Source organism: Tribolium madens, unplaced genomic scaffold, assembly GCF_015345945.1.
Source record: "Tribolium madens isolate multiple individuals breed KSU strain unplaced genomic scaffold, Tmad_KSU_1.1 Scaffold_20;HRSCAF=117;Tcas5.2_LG4, whole genome shotgun sequence".
Classification (NCBI taxonomy): Eukaryota; Metazoa; Arthropoda; class Insecta; order Coleoptera; family Tenebrionidae; genus Tribolium; species Tribolium madens.
In genome coordinates, this window is record NW_025400985.1 from 6,147,703 (window position 1) to 6,171,956 (window position 24,254).

The window sequence follows — 24,254 nt, forward strand, 5'->3', positions numbered from 1 at the left end:
AAAAAAATTCGTTACCATAGTAACCAATTTAATTTTTTTAGTTCGCAAAAACTGTTTTTGAGGACTGAGTACCTAAAATAACCGTTTTGCGTACTATCTTACTGAGTCCGGAAAAGACTCATTTTAGGGACTCAAATGAGTCCGCAAAATAGCTATTTTTGAGAGCGTATACAAAAAAATAATTTTGTTTCATTTGAAGTCATTTTTAGATCATAGTTTTTAATTAAAAAAATGTTTCATTAATTTCGGTGAAATACGTTGAACTGCAACAATATCTTACTTAAAAAGTTAAAAACGACAGTATATGGCCAGTGATGCCCAAAATATTGCATAAAATGTCGCCAAAAAACAGTGTTACAATTGCATGTTGTGCAACTGTTTTCAGTTGCCCAAAATGCTCATTGTGACACCGAAATTGAAAAACCAATTTTTTGTTTTGAAAATTTTTAACTCAGTTTTGAATCATCTTGTAGTTAGTAAATATAATTCTTATCTCAATAAATAGGTAATATAAGATCTGTGTTTACTTGTTGATTAGCTTATGGCAACCGGACGTTTATTTCGTATAATTTTTATGTATAAAGTTGTAATTACGCCGGAAACCAATTACAAACAAATTTTTGTTTATGTAATTTTATTGGTCAGGATATTTATCAATTTACAAAATGTACCAAAATGTCGAAAAACGTTGAAAACAAAACATTTCCACAATAATTGTAAGCCTTCAGATTAAATTGGTTGATTGCAATATTCAGAAGAGTAAAATAAGTGTCCAGTAAGTTTGACGTCACAACAGTACGATGTAAAATTATAAAATGAAACTCGATGAGAAATATTAAATTATTACTCGTAACCAATTTTCCGTAATTACATCAACATTGAATCTGTGCCAAGTAAATGTAAAAGTTCTTCGAAAACATATTGAAATTTCTTTTCTTGACGCAAGATTTGTTGAAATTTCTTCGAGCAAACAATATTCTTGTAAAATCCGTGCTGTGACACTGCTGTAATATTCGGTTATTGCACTATTCCGTTCTAACTTTAGTTGAAATATATTACAGGTTAATAAAACCACAAAACAAGCTCAACTAATTGGTCCGTTCCTCGCAATTAGCAAATCTAGCGCGTTTCATGAATGATTCTAGAATTAGTTTCATCCAGGAATAAATTCAATTTCACTGTCACTGAATTAAATTTTGTAAACACCTGTGTTTTGGAAAACCAGGTGTTTTTAACAGAGCGAAACGTCGACATCTAATGCTCTTTTTGTACCAACAAATTAATTATGTTCTCCTCAACTATTTATATCGCCAAAAGCCATCTGCATGTGTTGCCAATTTTAAACGCAAAAAGTTGTATTTCTTCCCAGTCGCGACCAATATTACGTAAGACGAGACGAACATAAATAATTGATTTTAATCGGTTTAATTATTGGTATGTACAATACGTTTTTGTTTATTACTGCAACTTGCGGTTTGCGGTTTAGAACAATTGACATAACTGACCCGACATTTAGTTTATTTACAGACTTGCAACATTGAGAGGAGAGTTACATAAATCATATTACAAATTACACTAATCAATACGCAGGTGGGTTCTTCCACACGAAGACGAATCTATCGTTTTGTATTATTGACGTTTTTTCATGAACACAGAAATAGGGGTTAGGCCATAAACAGAAGGATAAAAATGAAAGGGAGTAATAAAATATGTTCAGTGTCTCGTGAGACATCACAATTACATAACTGTTATCTTCAGGCATTATTCCGTCTTGAGTCATTCTTATTTATGTTTATATTAGGTCTTTCTGCACTTAGATATATGTGGAAAAAGAACACAAATTTGTATCTTCTTAGATAAAATAAGGAAAAAATTGAATTCAAAAACGACAAGCCGGAATAAAAAAATTACTTGTCAATTTATTAAAAAAGCGTTTTTATCTGCTCATTGAAGATGTTGACTGCATTCAACACGTTCTCTAGACTTTCCAACAGCTTGCACGTCTAAATATTTGAAGATGAAGTCATTTCCACGCGTAGTTTTTCAATTTTTCAGGACCGCAATCCTTATAATCTAATCTTCCTCGACGTCAAGACTTTTCATTCTGAAACGCGTGTGAGAGTCATTCTATTAGAACTAGCATCCGTCTACAAAACCGTTTGAACAACTACTTTTTACATCATAAAAAAGAAAATCGATTATGTGCCTCTTCTGGAAGCATTGGCACGTCATTTACTGATTTGCGAGAGCGAAATCAAACCACAATCTTCCTTTTTCAAATCTGAAATGAACTCAACTGTGTTTTATGTTTCGTCGTGAAAGACACAATTTAATTTAGTTAAAAACGACTTGTTCCTAACGACTCGTTTTTAACTAAATGGCCATTTGAAAGTAGACGTGCTTTGAGCTGTTTTAAAAGGAAGCACGTTTTATGTCATATAATATTTTCTAGGATCGCAGAGAGAGCTTTTATTCTACTGGTCCTGCCATCACCACTACTGAAATCTAACACTCATAAAAATAGGAGAAGAAATGTCAATACGTGTAAGTAAATGTGGGTGGAATTGGAGGACGTCGAATGAATTTAATAACAGGATTAATAGGATCAAATTTTGCGAGTTTTAGGACGTTTTTCTTGAATAAAAATGAAACGGAAACCCTAGGTACACTACAATAAAAATTTAAGTCACGCCTAATTTAATACTTCAGTTTGCTAAGTCTCTGATGAATAAATTTTAGTATTGTGTCTTACCTATTTATTGGCTGTAGAATATTCTAATTTTATTACAAGTGAGCAAATTTGCTGTTCCATTTCAAAGCCGAGTGAACATAAAATATTTAAGCCGTAAAATCTGAGATAATTGAGACAATGAAACACGCAAAGAAGAGAACAATCAATTATTGTTACAAAGAAAGTTGAAATATTTTTTAACAATGTAAACTCATTTGAATACAAGAAACAGTCTTGTAGGTAGTTAATTGAATACGACACTGACATTCTTACGTTCTTTTCTTAAAACCTTCATTCATATATCGCTTATCACCCTGACACAGGCATCATAAACTAGCAAATCTATGTTATTGCTTAATCCCGTTTCTTGTATCTCTTTGACTTTTTATCCCCGTTATAGTTCGAGCCGAAGAATTTCGTAATTAAAGAGAAAATCGCAAAGTTGTGCGTTTGGAATTCAGCTCGGTGACGGCATCTGTGAAAGTTGACAAAACTTCCAAATATGTTTTACTTATCGGTTTATAAGAAAGCAGGCTTCTAATAAAAATTAATCAATGAAAAATTCGTCGAGTAGGTTTGCAGCCCTTACCCCCACTAGGACTTAACTTCTTCAGCACCGCTGGAAGCTTTCTTCAGTTGTTAGATGTGCGTGTAACGACCGCTACGCTTCCAAAATTGTGCCGACCACGCATTAATCATGTCCGAAAAATCGATGTTGGTTGCAATGGCTAAGTGCAGGATGTTGCTGTTGTGTTCTTAAGTCAATTTTTGTGTAAACAACAAATTACATTTTCGCGTCGACTCGGCTACTCACGAACTCAAAGCTAATTTTGAAATAAAGCCCGCTATACTGAAGTTGCGATTCACAGAAGTACGCACGACGTCAAGTGGAAAAGACGCGCGCTCCTGAGTAATATGTGGCGTCGAAGTGTGCGAGTTTTTGTTAGTTTATTAATTTGTACGAGATAAATTCGATTGGACCGCACGTATGGAGGTTCATAAGAGTTTCAAGGTAAGAAAAAAATTGGGGTGGTTAAATTCGGGTTCTAAATCACGATTAATGGCGCGTTGTTATGCCCGAAGACCATAAAAACTCTCACTAATTCCCAATTCTATTGCGCCACTGAATAAAGGAAACTCCACAACCCACAAGTGAAAAATCTGAATACATAAAATTCCCATTGTTGGGTAATTTATTCTTTAAGAAAATCAAGCTTCTCTTGATAATTCCAACTTTTTTGTTTGTTTGCTGTCCAATAATATAAATTAGATAATGGGGCTTATTACTCGTTTAAATCTCGAGATTGTTGAAGCTACTCAATAAATTAAAGAAACAAGACCATATGGCCCCATTACGTCGACTTACAGGTCAAGTGCCTCAAATAACGTCCCTTATTTAGGGTAATTTTTCACGCATCCAAAACTAATTAAATTTGTAACAACTTATAAATAACACACCGTGCCAAGGTATATTACACGCTACAACACCGTCCCAAACCTAATAGTCCTCCTACTTATCACAAAATAATTTCTTGAATTAATTAACTAGACTCCCCTGGCAACGCGTGAAGTCGATCTTATGTTTGAAATATTGACTTCAAATGACTTCTAAAACATCTCGAGAAGTTGCTTTATTGCGAAGATATCGTGCAAATGAGGCATCATAATTTATTAACAGTTTTAACAGTGAAAAATTAGCTACATACGGCCTCTAATGCTTGAAAATCAGGTTTCAATTTAATTGGTTATCAAATTTTTTGTAGTTAGTTAAATATACTATACTGCAGTTAAAAATAAGCGGCCTTGTGGAAGTAAATAATGTACTATGATTTAAAGACGTAATGACAAAAACAAGTATTAGAAGGTCACTAGTTGTGGTACATAATGACAGTAATAGTATTTGATGAATTTTAAAATGATTTAAAAAATATGCAAATTAGGTGCAAATATATAGAATAATTATAATGTCAATAATTGATCGAACGTGATTAAAAAATACTTAATTGAGTGTAAATTTCTGTTTATTTCATCGTGCAATTTATTTATTCCATAAATTATATATTTTTTATTAAATTATTATTATTTGCATAATTAAAGTATAATTTTTTTCTCTACATTATTTACTTGTAAAGTAATTACCGACTAAAATAAAAATTATAAAATCATGGAGTTTAGAAAATTTGCTTCTATAGTTTGGCGATGCAGTGATATTATTTATTGTCATCATTTTTGGATATCTTTTGTCTATACTTAAAGATATAGTATTTCTAACAATTCTTAAAACATTTTCTAATTTCTGTCAACAGTAGAAAAAAAATTTCACACTCATCGCTCTACATCTAGATTTTAGTGCTTGTGTTAGAGTAGGTTTTCTTAATGCATATTTTAAATTTTCCCATTTTTTTAAGTTCTAATTATTTGACATTCAAAAGTTTTAAATACAGGCTCTGCGGAAAATTGCGCGCCTCCTTAACAGTGCGTAATTGGGTAGTCACTTCCCAGAGTACTAAAAAAATGTTTAAAAACTTCTATCTGCCAAAAAAATTTGACAACTCGAAAGCCACAAATAACACTAAACAAAGTTACAATTTAGGATACAGCTTCTTTGTTTCCTTTTCTAATAGCCTGTAGCAAAGAAAATTGGAAAATTATTGTTCCAACAGAAATAAATGGAGCCAAAGTGCAAAATTTAACTCGAAATTTTTGTAGATAGATTTTTTTCAACATGTTTCTTGTTGTCTAGGATACCGCCCGGAAACGTATTATTATTTATTTTAATTACTGTTTTTACTGTATGAAAGAGCATATTTTTATATGAGATAAAAAAGACAAATTGTCATTTTTTTATTTTTTTAATAGACTTTTGAATTTTTATTATAATGAAAATATGTTTAATTAATTAATTTCTTTTTAATCTCGTGTAGATTCATGACAGAAACTAGGGAAAATTTTCAAAATGTTGTTTAGAATGTGCTGATTACTACGGACTTGTTGACAAAAATTTCACATTCTAAATCGACATGAACTTTAAAGTACGAGACCTTTAATTCTATTATGAAACTGGCCCTTAGTACATAAAAGATTATATATAAATTATTACTGATAATTTATTTTACTTTGTCACACTTATTTATTCGAATTGACGTTAAGTGTAATTTAATGCTTTTCTATAGAATTACAGGTACAATTCTCAAACTCTTTTTTAAAACTTTATAGCATTTTTACTAGCATTTAAAACCTAAAATAGTATGTTTATGTAGGTCCGTAAGTTTATATAATATAAAATATGACCAAGACTTGGACAAATTTTATTCTAATAAAAAAAAAACTGTATAACTCATAATATTTATACAAGGTGAATAAAAAGTATAGAATCAAGAGTTCATTCATTTTAGTTTTCTAGTTTTGCAAAAAAGAAATTTTTTAATGGCACCCTACTGTTACAATTTTTTTTAAATTAAAGTCTATAATCTAAAAATGACTTCTAATTAAATAAAATTGTTTTTTTAACCAGTATATTCTTTTTTAATAAATGGTTAAATTTGCGTTTCAAGCTCACCTCGAAGATTTTTCCGAACTTAAAGGAATTTAGAAAAATGTTATTTTTGATAAACGGTCACATTTTAATTGTACTTTACGCTACACTAATTATTTTTTTCCTAAAGTTTATAGTTAACGAAGAACCTCTTCGTTCCATACTTTTTATTCACCTTGTATCATTCATTAACACTAGATAAACGACTATACAGTAAGTGAAGGCTTACAAATTTAATTTTGTGTTGAAAAGTCCTTAATGTAATTTGACGCTCCAATGCCACAGTTGTCCAACATTGCCAACGCTTTAAAAAAGTGTTAATATTTGCGCCAATAAATTTTTGACTCATGCTTGACTTTTATTCTTGCACAAACCTGGTTGTTGCACCCTGCGACAAAGAGAAAGTGATTTATCACTTGACAAAACCCAACTTGGTCAAAATTGTGAAATTATAAAAGTATGGTATTTCGCTTTGTTCCATTTGGTTAACATACTATTTCGTTTTTTTGTTATTACCTTGTGGTGAACATTTTTATGTGCTACATTGCGCTTATAAATTATGTATCAAGTGCTCCAAATCTTGTTCGCGACAACTGACTCATTATTTGCATTTTTATTGCTTGTTGTTACTCAGAAAAAGCAAATCTAATAAAAATAGTTATACCATGTTAGGAATTGTACACGTGTACATTTAATACTAGATTCAGACAGATTGCAAGCGAACAATGAGAAACGTTGAAATTTTTGAGATTTTTATCGTTAAGGCAACAGTTCCGACAGGAGTTTTATTTACATATTTCGAATTTCGTTCTTTGGGGAAAACACTCGAGGGTGCAAACAAATGAAGATTATCGAGTTCTGAAAATTTACTCAATCAAGCATCCCGACATCTTGATAAATCTTTCTTTTATTCACCCGGATTTGCATAGATTATCACAGTTCTTTAATATTCAAGCGAGCACTAACCTGTCCTTCATCCCGATTTTTCATTAAAGATTTCCATTTTCGGTTTAATTAACATTCATTATATACACTTGTACGGACATCTCATACTTGATTTAACAAATCCAATGGAAGCCTTCTTTCGCTTTTCCAGTTTCCTTTGTTGAATAAAATTCGAGGAATATATCTATATTAAAATCGCCATTGATTTCCCGATAGCATCAATGTGTGCAATAAGACACAGAAAAGCCGGGAGCTACAGCCACTTGCCTTATTGAATTACATCAGTATGCGAAGGAAAATTTCACAAAAGAAATAAAACGTGTTGAAGCAAATTTTCCTTGGGGAAAATTCAATTCCGGCCTAAACTAATTAGTAACTTGTATGCGGTCATTAATTACCCAAAAATGACTTTTTCCGGAATAGGTGCAACTTGTGGCGGGAAATTATGCCATCCTCGCGACTCAACCGCAGAGCTTTAATTAAGCTTTATAATACCACTATGTCTTAGTAAAGCTTTGTTAGCACAGGGTCTACACTTTATACCCCATTCGAAACTCTCCAGAAATTTATGTTATGGTTATTGATTAAACTCATAATTAAACGAGATGATCAAGTTACAATATTCTTTTTAATTTTCGCGGCACTGATGTATAGGAAGCGTGGGAAATTACTACGGCGGAAGTTGCCACTTGAGAAGATTTTTGAAGAGTTCGAAGAGTCTTAAATTCGTGAAAGTTTGGAATTAATTGGTGTAATTATTGCCAAGTTTCATTAATTATCCAAGTTCTATTGACTTCGAGGAGGCAGTTTTACTTTTTCCTATAAAACGTCCTAAACGGTCGCTATTAATCATCGTGACATTGTTGATGATTTATCTTTATGGCCTTTGAAAATAGCAAGCGCTAACTCATTAAATTATCGAAAATGATGTTGATTAGAGTTTTCTTGTCCATGTGGGGTGAACCAACTTGGTCGATAACAACGCTAATTGCCGCAATGTCTGGCTTTAAGGATGTTGTTAAGGTTTCCGGTGCACATCTTTTCTCTAATTCAAAATACCGTGTAATTATGAACATTCCTGACTTTAAAGCCGGCATCATTTTTTGGACCATCTGGACCAACTCTTTCCCGATACAATTTTGGCATTTTTGTCCGACATTTGGTTCCACTTTGGCAAGATCGCAAGATATTTTCCCATATTTACGTCCGCAGTGGAAGTTTCCAACACACAGGGGGGCTGCCGAGCTTAAAACATTCCAAACAAACAATTTCGTTGTCTGCCCTTGCTTGTCAGTTTATAGATAGCGAATTGCGATACACGTGTTGAATGCTAAACAGCGCGAATCACAAATTGGGCCAAGTGGATAATAGGTGTCAAAAGACATTGTGGTTTGATTTTATGGCTTGTTATTTTTTTCTTTTCGCCTGGAATAATGCTAGATGAAAGGCAGGCAGGAAAGGAAGGAGCGACCGTTGCCTGGTGACGGTATTATGGTAACCATATGTCAAAAGCACCACGGCCTACAACAACCTCAGCTAATGCAAACAGCATGACTTGATGCTTCAAAGAACACCACAGATTTTAAAGAACGATGCGACGTCTGCCCTCTGTTTATTTTCGACGTTTTACGCGACTATTACTGTTGTTTTATGCTATAGATAATCTCGAGGTGCTATTTGTGGACATTTCGCGAGATTTTACTGATGCATAAGGCACCCACGCATGCCAAACCCGAACCCTGATGTGACACTCCCCCGGTTTATAAATAATGGCTGACCGTTAACATTCAATAAAAAGGCACATTTTACCCACCCTATCTCAGGAAATGTTCTGTGCCGTAAATTCACCCGCCAAGCGGCTTTAAACTTACACATCATTTCGAGTTATCACCAAATTGGAAGTATTTACATTTTTTAAAGAAAGATCGCTTTATAATCGTAAAATACAGCCAAAGGGTTTGGTTCTAAGTAATGTCGTCTTTTTCAATTAGTTTCGGGTTGAGGAAAGTGATTGATACTGTGTGTATCAAAGACTAAAAGTAAGATGTTTCTGGCGATGTATTACAAGCACTTTAGTATAAATGGTGTTCATTTTTTAACACACTTACGCAGAATGAGTTATAACACACAGGATAAAAGAAGCTTATTGAAAATGGAGACTGTATTTTAAAGCAGAAACATTTAATTTAATTTATTTTTAACATCAGACAAAGTTCATTAATGGATTGAACACCTCGTCTTAATTTTTTTATTATTTATTTCTAGAGTTCTTACTAATATGCATTTTTTATAACACGAAGAACTCTTTTACTTTTATGAATTTTGAATGCGAATTAAATTGACTAAATGACTATTACATTAATTCATGTATTTTGTGGCTTAGTAACTTACTTATTCGCATTAAATTCAAAATGACAGTAAAATCTGCTACCCTCAGAATTGGAATAGTTTATTGCGGACGGCTTGAAACTAGCTGAGCCATCTGGAGAAAAAGCTACTGTTTGGGGTTTTATGGGTGGTGTTCATGAACAAGAGTCTATCTATAATCATTGTTGTAGAGAATTCTTAGTTTGCCATAAATCACACACAAACATAAATTGGAGTGATTTTTGGGGTACTTTAAATACTTTTAATAATTTATTGCCTGAATTAAATATCTGGTGGGTATAGTAATAAACTGTCATCACCGTAAAGAAATATGATTTTGCTGAAAACAATATACTCTGGAGGATATAAAAATGAGCCGTAGGTGTTTTTATTAGTTTAGGTTTTAAATGAGTCGGCCCTCGAAACAGCAAAGCTACTTTCATCTGTCGGTATCTTTGAAGAATTTTAATTTTAGAATAATTTTCGTCTTTGGTCGATTTGTGATTTCTAGTACGCTGTCGTATTTCACTTCGAAAATTATTAATAAATTGATATTTGTGACGTGAACCAAAGTCGACGACCTCGCAAAATTCGTGCGATTTGTCGAACTGTTTTGCAAAATTCAAATCGCAGATGGAATGATAATCGCCTGGTGTTAAGTCTCAAAATAATGAATGTTTTCTTGTCATTCAGCCGTCTGCTCTTGCTGTGTATAAATTAGTGCATGTTTCTCTATTGTCATCCATTTAAACATCTGGGAGTGTTGCCAGTCTTGAGTAAATGTGGCACTAATGATGATTTCCGACAAAAATTTCAACGATTAATACCAGACAATTGGTTTCAAATTGGCTGTATCTTACGAAAATACACAAAATGGGTTAAATATTTAGGTAACCTTAATGTAAAGAGGTCAGTTTGGGATAAACAGTTTTTTAATTTTATTTTAGTACAATTATAACATTTTAATTCGAGGAAACGATTACTTAAACTTTAATTTATAAACAGAATAAATTTCGGAAGATTTATATTTACTTAAACGTAAAATATCCGAGATAACTCAATTGAACAATGCCTAGCACCTGTCCAGACAGCCAACAGTAATTTAGCTACCCCTTAGGTAGCTTCTGCAAGCTCAGGAAGTCATAAATAATAAAATGGAACTTTTTTATTGTGGATGGGTATATGAAAATAATATCAGCTGTGTAATGAAAACTTTCCTGGAATTTTACGACCCAGACAGAATATGTTTATGATTAGAGGGCTATTTTTAATTTTTTTATTACAAATCAAACATTAGAGTTGAAAATATTATTATAGGTGCTATTATTATCTTAGAATGGGGCAAAAAACGGCCTTGATCGACTTTTTTGAATATTTTGTTCTTGCACCAGGAAAGGGTTTCGGGTTTCGTGGGCTATAGAATCTCGGTAAAACTTCAACAGCACTCGAGATAACAAAGTTTTACTCTGATTTCCAGTAACAGGGAGCAAGATTAAGTATAAATAAACCGACTGCTAGTATTTTAAACAAGTTTAATGCACCGGTTGCCTTCTCACGTTTGAAAATTAACGACATGGAAATATGTTTATGATAACAATTTTTCGCCAGATGGGCATTCCTAAATGCTAAATGTATTGGCAGTGCTTTGAGGAAATACATAAATAACAAGTCGTATTACATTGTAACGACACATTTAATCCTTTTGTTTTGTGCACACATGCAGTTATTTTTAAAAAGTTCCTCGAAGAACAAATTCGGATTATTTTTGAACAAAGACTTCTAAATTAGAATCGTCCATGATCTGTTCATTTTTTATTCTTTTCTCTTTTTGATATCGTGGCGTACATTACTGTTTCTCTAATTTTCCCCTGATTCATTAAACCTTTATTTAACAATTTAATTAAATTTCTTTTCCAGTTGGGTTGAAAATAATGCAGTGTTATACCAAACGCTTCATTATTACCAAATTAAAAAACTGGAAATGTCATCGTTATTTGTTCCTTTATTTTTAAAATAAGCCGTGATTATCTCGCGGTTTCCATTCCTGGAAATAGCTTTTCCAGTAAGTAAATCTCCGATGTGATGATTACAGACTTGGAAGAAAAAGGAAATAAGAAGTAAAGCTTGTCCATTTTCATGTAAATTTATTATAAACAGAATAAAATTTTCATTTCGCCGCAATCATTTCCATAATAATAGTTTGGTGGTATCGTAACAAGATTGGAACTTCCAGCAAATGTAACGTGAATTGTAGATTTAGTGTCCGAGGGAATTTTTAAAGCGTTTCCAGTACGTTAACGCCATTTCTAACGTATCCCTCAAGTCCAATCGGTCGAACTGATGAAACAAACTTTTTCCGCAAGAAAAAACGATGATATAATAGAAAACTGAGTCCGCTAAACCGTGACGATCGCGTCTAGTTCACAGCTTCGACCAATAATTGATCAAGTTTTTCACAAAATGAAACTTTAAGCATGTTGAATCGGCGGTAATTATTTTGCAGTTCCAGACGAGAAAAAAGCATCTAACGACATTAATCTGCACCTTGTCAAAAAATAATTATCCGTGACATCTTCCTGAAAAATAACGATGCAAGTATCTATCCGCAAGTTAAAATGAATAGCGCGACCTCGTTAACCAACAAAAAACTCCTCTCTTTGTAAAAAGGGTGGACAATAGCTCAGGGACATTATTTAATAAGTACAAATCGTAAAAAGTCGCGTTAATATTTCCGAGGCGAAGCTCACAGAAATGTTTGTGATGAGTCGCTGACAACAACACAACTTCAAATTAAAAAACTGCTGTGTATATAAATGAACTGGCGTCTTTATTTTGTTGAGACTTTTACAACTTTAACTGAAAAATTACTTTCTTGTTATAGTCAACATAGCAAAAAATTGTTATGTATTTTACTGTGTATGTTAATTAAAATTAAATATAAGTATAAATTTTTTTTTACTACCGCCGAATTCTAAAAAAAACGAAGCCTCCTACCATTACAATTCTGATTCCAGGTGATGGTGTCAGGGTATGGTTCCTTGTTGGTGATCTCAAGCTTGGTGTGCATGAGTACAGCGTCGATTTGTGTCCAAAGCAGACAATACTTCAACACGAAATTAGAGTCATGTGTGAATTGTACATTGTGCGGGGAAGGTGATATTGTCGTTCGTCCGTGCGAACTGCATCGCGATACACTATGTCGACCCATCAAAGAGCTCCTCAAGTCTATCCAACCGAGCAACCCCCATAGACATAAACACGTTCATAGAGGAAGACATTCTGGCAATCATGAAGGGACGATGAATAATCACTCTGAGGGTGATTTCGAAATCACCAGTACAGAGGCACCGTTTTCTAGCGCCGAGACGCTCGTCTGGGATTGGCAAGCCATCGCCCTCAGCTCGGCGGTCTTCGCTTGCTTTCTGTTTTTTCTAGCCATCACGCTGTATTCGCTGCACCAAGCGAAGCAGTGGAGGCGACTCAAGGATACTTTTGATGCCGGTAAGTCACATAAAAATGTATAATACCTACGCTGTCTTTCATGCAAATGTTCATTCTTCTTACATAAAGAGCTGTGGTGGAATTTACTCTACACGGTCATTATTTAATTAGACAGTCATTTATTATGTTTTTATGGCTCTAGTTTCTTCCTCGCGTGTTGTTTAGTCTCAATAAAAAACATACAGTAACACATGTTAGACTGGCCTGAAATCTGTAATCTCCAAGAGGTAATTTGCAAGCCTACATAAATGTCAATTTCAGTTCGGGTCATGATTGATGGTACCCATATTAACGGTACTGTTAACGGTTTAAGCACTTTTCCACTATCGCTAAATATACCAGCATTCACAAAAAGATAACACCATTATATTTATGTAGTGTGTGAAAATTTTGGCAAAAGAAATGTAACTTTTTACACTATTTATTATTTTTTGTATCCGCTCCCAAAAATACTTATTTTAAGGACTGATTCGAGTCCCCAAATTGAGACAAATAATACGGGTACTAGTACCTAAAATACAGTCTTTACGGACAAAACAAATAGTCTGGTTCCTATGTTGGCATGATGATGATTAAAATTCGAAGCTCACTATTTTCGAGAAATTTTTGCTCTGACATTAGTCAGACTCGGCTTCGCCTCGTCTAGAAACATCAACGATTCGTCCGTAAAAACTGTATTTTAAATACTTGTAACAAAAATAACTATTTTATTATCTATTTGAATTGGGTTTATTCAATTTCTGAGACAGCATATCCTCGTCTTGCAAGATCCGATTTTGTAATAAAGTCGAAGACCATCCGGAACAATATCAAAATCAGAAATCGCACCATCTGACGGAAACGACAAGAGGGCCCGTATCGTGGGCCCTTGGGGGCACTGATTAAACCCTACAGAGCGCTTTGGGGCACAAATTGAGCATAGAAGTAAATAATTTTATCGTTTTAGTCGAATCTAAGTCATCCATTTCGAGATTGCAATTTAAAATTGCACGAAGGCAAAGGTGAATATTTACGTTCGCGCCGGATTTATTTAAAGACTACTCGGTGTATGTTTTTATTTGGGTAAAAGCAGCTAGCTTTTACCTCTTTGAAGTCATTTTCTCGATCTACGAGAGGTGAATGATTTACGGGCCCGGTTAAATTTACCTCGTTTTTTGTAAAAAATCGGCGGGAAAATTGAATTTGAATTAATCAGAAGTGGGACGGGTGATGTATATTACAGACCCGCCAAGCCCAACTGATTTACGAGCCTAATACCGGGTGAAGATTTAATAATGAGGCGCGATAAATTACTTTAATATGATGAAGACGCTCGGGAACATTTTCCAATTGTGAGCAGTGTGATGGACGTCTCAGTTTCAGATTTACGGTTGGTTGTTATTAAAACTGCTCGATAAAATCGCTCGGAATGTTCAACATTGCAGACAGTTACACAAATAGTAGCGAAAATATTCCTTTGTTGGAACTGTTGGAAATAGAACAGTCGTGTCAAAAATCGCGACACTACATGACGAATGGTGATAAACCCGAAATGATAAATATAGTGAAACATGATATTTCACGAGATCAGTGTCGCAGGTGCAACGTCAAGCCCAAAAAAATATTTTTTATGCTCATTTGTATAAATCTTGTTCAAGACTGTAAATTTTCGTTGTGGTTATATTGCTTGTTACACTCCGGATTTAGAGATGCTCCAGCCTTGCCAAATTGTCAAGATCCTCACTTGGCAATGTCACATTACTATTTTCGAAGAACGCGTCTGACTATTTTTTAAATCTCCATCAACGACAGACCAATCGACTATCATATAAACCCAAGAAATCCTCCTAAGCCTCTGTATCAATTACAAACATCTGTTTTACATTAAGTACGATGACATAAGGTTAGCCATTACATTAATTGTCACTAATTACAAGTCGAAGATTTCATTTACATTTTCTCGATATGTGTAATTAATTCAAAACATTACACAGATGTGGTTTGTTTGTGGTTTTACATGCGATTTGCTCAGGTGGTCGACAATCATCAAAATCGGTTTGAAAGCCAACCTTTCATTACTTTGAACTGAACAGCTACATTTACATCACAAATCCATTAATTTGTTTGCAACATTGAACTGTAATTTGTAAACAAGCCATGCTTCAGCGTCCAGAACAATTATAATCATTCACTCGAGAGCAAAAAGACACTCGTATAAATTAAATTAAGGCGTGTTAGTTAGTAGGATTACATTACAACAAGTAACAAGTGGGGCTTTATTGGTAAAACACATAATCAGATTTTTTTCGAGTGTCAACACCTTTAATAATTGAAAGCGGAGGTGGTTTTCAACAAGATTAATTGTTTTTGTTCCACCATTATGGAAATTTGATTTGAGTCCGACGACTAAGCAGCTAAATATTTAGGTCAACAGAAACAACTAGGTCTAAGTGTTTATTTGGGCATGTAAAAAAATATGTTTTTATTGTTATTTTCCAAAATATGGTCATTCTTGCTGCAATTTGGCCTCGACGAGGCCTTCTGAATTCGGCACCATTGCTAACGCAGCGACACACACGGCAGGAGAATATAAAAAACTCGTTATATGCCTTATCCTCTGGAAGGCCTCCAACAAAACGTTGAAATTAAACAAACCAATCCGTTGATTGATTATGATAAACTGTTGTTTCGTTGAAAATTAGGGTCACAACAAGGCCCGTCAGTCGTGATTTATTCGATTACGGGGGGAAATTGTGGACGGCTTTTCGCCGTGAGTCGGCAAATCAGCAAAGTGAATTAAAGATACCTAGAGAATAGCACGACCACAAGAAGTGCTTCCGATTAGAATAATCGAAATTCTAAGCACGGATATCCACGGCCTCGCCGCTACGGAAGTGACGTATACGCTCATCTCGAACACTATTGTTTTACCTGTGTGTCTTACCTACCTGTTTGTCCAATACTACCACTTGTAATTTATCATTTGGAAAAATTTCATTGCAAATTTGATCCTTTTTTGTATGTCGAACATGCATATTCAAGTGTTTCGGAATCAACATTCACTTCATATTTCGTCATGTTTTCTGCGTGCAAATGCGGACAGCTCGTATGTAAAATTACAAATGAGGGATTCGAAAAGTCGACAAAGACAAGAAAATGTGTCTCTGCCAACAGACCCAAAGCGTGCAATATTAATGCACCCGCAGATGCTCAAAAAAAAGAAACCTTTGAAAGGACAGCTTATGAAATCACCATCGTCATTCAACTTTGACACGGCTAAGTTAAACATGCCAATTTGAACCGTTCTCAATTTTACACACCCACGGCGATAATTGCATATCAGTTCTGGGTTGTCTGAATCTGATATTGTGTAAATAGAAGTCACAAAAAATAAATTTCGAGCATCCAGTTTAAATAAGCTTGTCGACAAAGAATGTTTGAAATAAATCATATCCAGTTTACTTGAATTTCAACAATCGTGTTGTTACTGTCTACACATTCTTTCACCAGATTTTTCAGACAATAGTATTCCCTAGAAACAAAATGAAATCTAAATTTAAATTGCTGTACATGGTGCAGAAAGGGTTTTGTTTAAATTATAAAAAAATATAAAAACGCTGTTTTTACTACCCTTTGTTTGCATGATGTTGCTGAGCAGCTGAGCTTTTTTAAGTCTTTTTACTTGGACTGATGTATTCTGCATATCCAGAATTATTTTCGATCATATATTGTAATATACCAGGAGTAAGTTGATTTTCGGAAGTTTGGACCATGAACACGTACTTTGATTCGTTTTTGCATACCTGATGGACGGTTATCAACAGACCGACTCTATCCGGGATCCGAATGTACTTTGAATGACAATTAATTTATATTTAGGAAGTGCATACAATTCATCTGAACCAACCATATTAGTAGTTTATTTAATGATAAAAAGGCAACTGTTGACAAAATGTGGGAACATAAAATATGCGTACAAAAATTTACTCTATTTCTATGATAGTACAATTACGATTTATTAAATCTAAAATACAATAATACGTTTTAATGTGTGTGAAAGTTACAACGTTCAAAAGTATTTTTATAAACAATAACAAATTATGAAGCGACACATTTGTTTTAAGACGTTGCAAAATGCAAAACAACATAGATTTCAGATTAAAAAGCAAATGAAAGCAAATATTTGCACTCACGATTTGAAGGGATTACATTTTCCCTAGAGTTTTAAAAGTCTAATTTTTTTTTTTGAAAATATGCGAGTAGAAATTCGTTTTGTTATTTGTGCAACAAGTTTATATATTATTTCAACGTTAGAGGAATAAAAAACTACAAACTACAAAAACTATGGCGATTTTAACTGAATAGTTCACGAGTATTCATTGATGTATAACACACAAGGACATAAGTGTGTCATATAAATAACATATTTTTTAAAAACTAATTAATAATTAATTCAAGTTGGCGCTAAGCCAGTAGTAAAATATAGATATTTTTATGAAATTAATCTAATTTGCTGGTTGCAGAAAATAACTAAAATTTAGAATCAAAATTATCTTCAAGGAGAGAACATCAAGATGCAATTTTTATTATGAGTATGACTTATACATACACAAGTACCTAATGTCCACAATGAATTTTATACCTTTGTAGAATACAAATTGATTGAACATTATTTTATATCAATGGGCCTTTCTTAAAAGTTTATGAGCAGTTTTAAAGTGTGAGAAGTAACGCTTTCCAAATTTAAATCAGATAAATGGTTCGGTGATAATAAAACCTGGAGATGTTTTTGGTGGGTCTGTATTGCATACAAATGTCTATTAAACTACCTATTAGAATCCATACATAACCCGTTAATGACAATAATTGATCGATAGACTAGAATATTTGTTGCGTTCAGTTTATTTAAAAATGCAGCGCTCGTTTATTAAGAGCGGAAAATAAGAAGATTATTGTGAATGTGGTTAAGTTAAGTGAATAAAGATTACGGAGAGCAACAACTTAGGACTCGGTTCTAAATCGAGTTTTATTACAGAAAGGGAAATAAACTTTTTTTCGACTCCATAAATCAGAAACTTCATTATGTTTCTCATAACCCAGAAAGCATGACAGTTCTGCACCTGTGGGAACAAATCAACGCAATGCCACCATATTGGGCAAACGCGGCCATGGAAGCAATTGGAGATAACATTTCCATATATTGACATACATTAATAATTATGGCTCTCGTAATGTGTGTCATTGATAACCACATTAACTGAAGTCTCATCTGTATAAAGCGACCATTGAGGATTATCTTCCTGTGTTTACGTAAAGTCCACAACTTACACCATGTGCATTACGCATGTTGATCGACAGCGTTTTCCTCGCGTGTTCTGCATCTTGTATACAAAAGAAATGGCATAAGAACAACCATTTCCGTTTTATGATTTTATTACACGTGTGAAGTTCTTGTAAACAATTAATCGTTTACAGCTGGCCCTTTAATTCGAAAGGATAACGACCTATTATCGAAAGTGTCGGCATCCGCCACAGTTGAAAAATTCATAACTCTAGAAATTGCACGCAGAAATGTGACACTTGAGACATCAGTATTAATGGAATTTGTTAATAATGGCACTGTGTCGCCCCCGTGGGGCCATACAGGTGTAAAACAAGCTTTTGGACGACCACCAGACTATGGAAAAATAATGGTGAAATTGTTTACAGTATCGGGCCAAAATCGCGCTAATTATAGTACATTGATGTCTCTAAGTCTTTTAAAAATGTTTCGACAGAACCATTGTTTAAATTCCAAACGTGTATCGACACTGCATATTTCTACCTAATACCTAACTGCATTATAATGGCGCTAGAATTTGCCACGTGATTCAGACTACATACAACGGTATTTTTTGGTGTGGTTGTCGTTTTAAATACAAAAATAAATTGACTTTTGTTATCAGCGACAAGAAAAATACGGCTCATAAATTAAAAATATTTTGGACCAGGAAACATCGCAAATTTGTAGATTTGCCAGTTCACTTTACACTAAAAATTACAGTTATTTGACATCAGAACAAGATTATGGAATAATCTGTTATTTATACAAATTGTTAGATAAAATTGACAACCGTTATGTATTGTTACTACAATCAGCGTAAGTTCAAAGTTTTTACGGTTTAATCAGCGGGAAATTTAAATTAACTACAGAGAACAGGCTTGGAATAATAAATTGGGGAGATCTGGATCAGGTTCAGGATCTTTTAGTGGTATCATAATTACTGGAAGAGTTTAATAGGAGTTCTAATTTTATTCCGGTGTATATTAGCTTTGAGACACCCAAAATATAAATTTAATAAGTATTTTTATCCCTATTTATATGTTTTTATTTTTGTGCTAATTTCGTGAAGCATGGAATTACAATGTGATAAGTTAGCCGGAAGCGGAAGATGTCGCTTCCTTATATTGACTCTTAAGGTGGATTAAACAATTGCGATTTTCACAGAGCTGCAATTAGTTCTGAAATAAACTAAACTTAGAAATGATTAATAGCCTTTTAGTTTGGAAGCAGCAAAATAAATATTTAAAATTTTAAGTGACTATAAATTAGTTTAGAATCGATATGACTTTAAAAATAGCCGAATAATTCCCGGATATTTAACTCCGCCATATTAATAATGACCGATAAAAGGTTTGATTACTCAATTCACAAAATCCATTTGTAAAGTGGCTGATTTCCGGACATTAATTTAAAAATACAACTCTTCCATTTTCTGTTCCATTACGAAAAATGCGTTTAAATTTATTTTTTAATCGAGACTTCTTGCGCTGACACTGATGGATTACCGCATGTGTCAGGTAAACTTAATATATGCTTTTCTCGAACTTACGTCGGAATTTTCAAAGCTTTTTATATATTATATTTCCGGTGTGAAAATAGAGCTTTAGATACCAACTTGTTGCATACACTTTTCAATTTTTAACGTAAACCCAAGAAAATGTTTGTAGAAAACGACGGACGTGCTGATCGAGCAGGATGTAAAAATGATCTATTTCGGAGAAACGGTTGACGGAAGTTCAGTTCATGGAAGAAGAAATTTTACTAGTGGTGATACAGATTATTTTCATTTTTGGGTTAGGTAATATTTGGAAATAAAACAAGTCGGAATGACCTACGGCACCCCACCCCTATTTTTAGTCTGATAAATATTTAAGACGTGCTAGAGTTACAGTTTTTTAAGCCACATGTGTGTCAATAAGGTTGAAAAATTGTTTTATGCGCATGTAGAGGTTGTTGATTAATGATTTAAAGAGCGCTCCCTTCTTTTATAATTATTGGGGATATTATTAGACAGAACGACTGTTGAAAGGTTTTTTCCGCGGATTACCTATGCTACTATACGGTTTATTTCTGCACACGTGTATATTTTCGTATTAGAATCAGTAAATGGAGTAACTCGCATATTATTGTTTACGGTTGGAAACCCGCCAACCACAATATGGTAAATCGTTACAACCTATAGAATGCTTGTGGAAAATTGCTGGAATTAAGAAAATTTAGGCGAAGTAGTGCGCAATTTATGAAACTGGCGAAGTTTCAGCGGAAGAAGTGTAAACTGTGAATACGCACGTTTACAAATAATAAGAAAATCTAAAGTCAACAGTTGTATTTTTGAGTATAGGAAATACCGGAACAGGATTTTCAATTTTTTGAAGTTGATTTTTTTATTGCGACAATGAATTCACAGAACTTTGAGTTGATGGTCACGAAACTTGCAAAAGTAGTTTTTGAAATACTTAATAATAACCTTTAGATTTTCAGTGTTCCAACTTCTGATTATGAGCTAAGATTGTTAGGAAGCGAAAAATACGAATCTAAATAAGTTACAGTTTTTTATTTTGGGAGACTAAAAAACTTTATTAGGTAATTTATTTATTTATTTATTTAAATAAAATTTTCTCTCAATTTCAAATTTATTATCAGGTACCGGTTTCGGACAATTTGGCCTTCATCAGCCCTACGTCAAGAAAGTTTCACATTAAAATACTTTACAAACTTTACCATTACACATCAAATTAAATATATTAGGTACATATAAAATTAAAATGCTATGGGACAGCAAGAATAAACAAATAGGGCAGTTTTAATTGATTTTAATTTTAATTTTATATGTATGTAACTTGATGTGTAATGGTAAAGTTTGTGAAGTATTTTAATGTGAAATTCTCTTGACGTAGGGCTGATGAAGTCCAAATTGGCCGAAACCGATACCCGATAATAAATAATTTGAAATTGGGAAAAAATTTTATTTTGGACCATAAATTACCTAATGAAATAACCCCAATTGGAGGTAACTACGTAACCTAATTAGAAAACTTTAGTTTTGACTAGACAACATTGAAAACAGTTGAAAAAATTTAAACAATATTCGTAGATTTTTTTTTCATAAAACACCACATCAGTTCTTCCGTGCGTTGTACATTTTCCGTGGCGTTTCTCGCCTTGAACGTCTTGAACTACACATCTGAATAAACTGATAAATAATTGTCTCATGAATAAGGGATGAGTGGTTCTGGTTTTAAAGTGAAAAATATTGAAGTTGTTTGTAAATTCGCATTTCTCTTTGCAGATGTGGAGGAGCTTTCGGCGAAGTTAAGTTTAATGGCAGCGTCGTCTAGCGAAAAGGGTGAAATTTTAGAACCTCGGATAGGTCCAATCACCGACGGAAACTACCTCAATAACAGATGTGTTTATTTAGAACAACTGCTCAGCGGTAAGATTCCAGATAATGAACACATGTAGCCATTAAATGTAATCTGAGCAAGTCGAAGCACGCGACATACTCACATTTTATTAGCTCACTTTCCAGTGAGATTTTCAATCGGGCCGCGTTATTAACGGACCTATTTCCGACGCGTTAGTCGAATTAAATTGGGATTCCTGAATCTAATTGAGGCGAGCCCGAAACCTGACAGGAAGTCTGAATGTGTCGCAAAGAGTGCTACTAGCCGAGTTATTTTGGAATGAGTGATGTTGAATATTTCCTGTTACAGTACGGAAGGACACCAAGATTGGATCTGAGAAAAGAGGCAACGTATATATCGAAGAAACAAGCGCTTCTCCAGCCACCAGCGGAAAGACATAGTAAACAAGGGGTGGCCCCGGCCGGATCCGTTGCACATGCCGGCCTGCAGGACCGGACCAGAAGCTGTTTTTGCGGACCATGAAAATAATCGGTGACTGTGTTTATTTCTACGTTAAATAGTCCCGCAGCTATTTGTTTATGTAGATATCGAAACGCTATTTATTAAAATTAATTTCTGTAAAATATTGCCAATAAAATGCTATTTATTTTAATTAGATTTAGTTAAATTTAGACTTCTTGGCATCAGATGTAAATAAATCAAAGTAAAAAGTCTAGACCGAAGTATGAATGAACTCTTGGCATAAGGATTTAGATATACCTACTACTTCTAAAAATATGATGGACTCGGATCGGGCATCTGGATATTTATATTTCGATATTTCGTCAAATTTTGGAAAATTCGTATCACATGCACGTGGAATGTTACACGTTAACGAACACGGGCAGGTGTGTCTTAAAGAACTGAAACCAATTTCCGGTCCTTTAAATTACTTCCTTCCTGTATCAAACTGTTAACGTAAAAATATTTTCTTTTAATTAGAAGGCAGTTCCATTTTTTTTTTACTTTTAATAAGAGACATCAAATGTCTGATTTTAGTATTACTAATTACGAAGTACCTTTGTTTGTATTATAAATATTTAGTATAGGGACGGTAGTACAAAACATTTTATTTTGTCTCTTTATTGATGTAGATATGTTGTAGTTTTAGTAGTACAAATCCGTTTCCTTTACAATGCTGTTGTATAGATTATTTATTGTACCCTTGGACAATGTTATCATCAGTATAATGTGTAAGTGTAAGTAAAGTCGTCACAATTATTATTTTGTTTTACTTCATCCGACGTTAAAAGCAAATAAGGTTTGAGCGGAGGTTACTGACTTTTCTTTTTCAGCTACTGTTACACCAGTATTAATGGCTTCCGGATTAATATTTCACAAGAAATTATAAAAAATAAACAAATTTAATCCAAAGTTAGCAAAAAATATACATCAGGTAGCTTAATATAAGGTAAGCAAAGAAAACTGAAAGATTTACGAAAATACGTAAATTTTAATGAAGTTTCAGCTTGTTTGTTTAGATTATGACCGGAACTGAAGGAAGTAACGTCAACTTTTTTTGACTGTGTATTTTCTTTTTCTTCTAGCGTAAACTAGATTAAAATAAATAATGAACATGAAGTTAGACGAACATTATTAGTTATTATTATATCCGACTTTACCTTAAACAGACGTCGGCAACGTCAGCAACGTTCGTGCATTAGACTTTTATAAAGATTTATACAGGCAGTAAGTTCTAGAAACTAAATGGACTAAAACAACTCTTTTGAAGTAAAATATGAGCTACAGGCAATAAGTAAAAAATCAAAACTAAGACTAGTAAAAATTTTAATTTTGAGAATTCATGGTAAAATATACCGTGGCGTTTATTGTAGCAAGTTGATAATAATCAAATATACTTACACTAAAAGTTGTTTATAAATTGTGAATTTTAATTTTTTTTTAATTAGTCTTTGTTAACTATGTATTTTAAAGTCATCTTTTAAATTTAAAATTACAATAAAAAAATACAATATTTTACCTAAATTAAATTTTGGTGCCTTAAAATTGTCCCATAACCATTCCAATACAATTTTTCCTACTTTGACCAACGTTTAATTTACTTAATTTACTAGAATGAAATTACTTTTATTATTTAAACTTGGTTTATACAGGCTGGATTATTATACAAAACGCTCCGAACCATAATTTCATTACTTTTATTTGATCAAAATTTAACAGTTTTTTATCAGTCGTTCGCTAGTCTTACATAGATTCTTTTCACAGCCTACTTTATTTTATTTAATTTTCTAATTCTAATTGCCTAAAAACAAAAATTAGAGATAAATAATAAATAGTGAGCTTATTAAGAAACAATTTAACGAGGAATCTAAAAATAATAAAATAATTAGGATGTTCCATTTAAAAAGCAAATTTGTTCTAAGAAGTATTGCCATATGTTCAAAAATAATGCAGCTATGCCTTGGGGCGTTTTTCATAATCCAGCCTGTATGTGTATGTTACGTTTAA

General features: G+C 33.3%; 1 protein-coding gene across 1 annotated transcript; it reads left to right on the plus strand.

Moving 5' to 3' along the window:
* The first annotated feature begins 3,381 nt into the window (after positions 1–3,381).
* LOC123004873 (tumor necrosis factor receptor superfamily member wengen) lies at positions 3,382–23,006 on the plus strand. The gene is made up of 4 exons (XM_044398375.1): positions 3,382–3,743; positions 12,593–13,079; positions 21,671–21,814; positions 22,095–23,006. Exons 1-4 carry the CDS (start codon positions 3,720–3,722, stop codon positions 22,184–22,186), a joined length of 747 nt encoding a protein of 248 aa, XP_044254310.1. The 5' UTR covers positions 3,382–3,719; the 3' UTR covers positions 22,187–23,006.
* Positions 23,007–24,254: the final 1,248 nt, after the last annotated feature.

Coding starts and splice junctions, on each gene's coding strand:
- LOC123004873 (XM_044398375.1), top strand. CDS start 3,720: ATGGAGGTTCATAAGAGTTTCAAG. Junction 3,744..12,592: donor AGGTTCATAAGAGTTTCAAG/GTAAGAAAAAAA, acceptor TTCTGATTCCAG/GTGATGGTGTCAGGGTATGG. Junction 13,080..21,670: donor CAAGGATACTTTTGATGCCG/GTAAGTCACATA, acceptor TTCTCTTTGCAG/ATGTGGAGGAGCTTTCGGCG.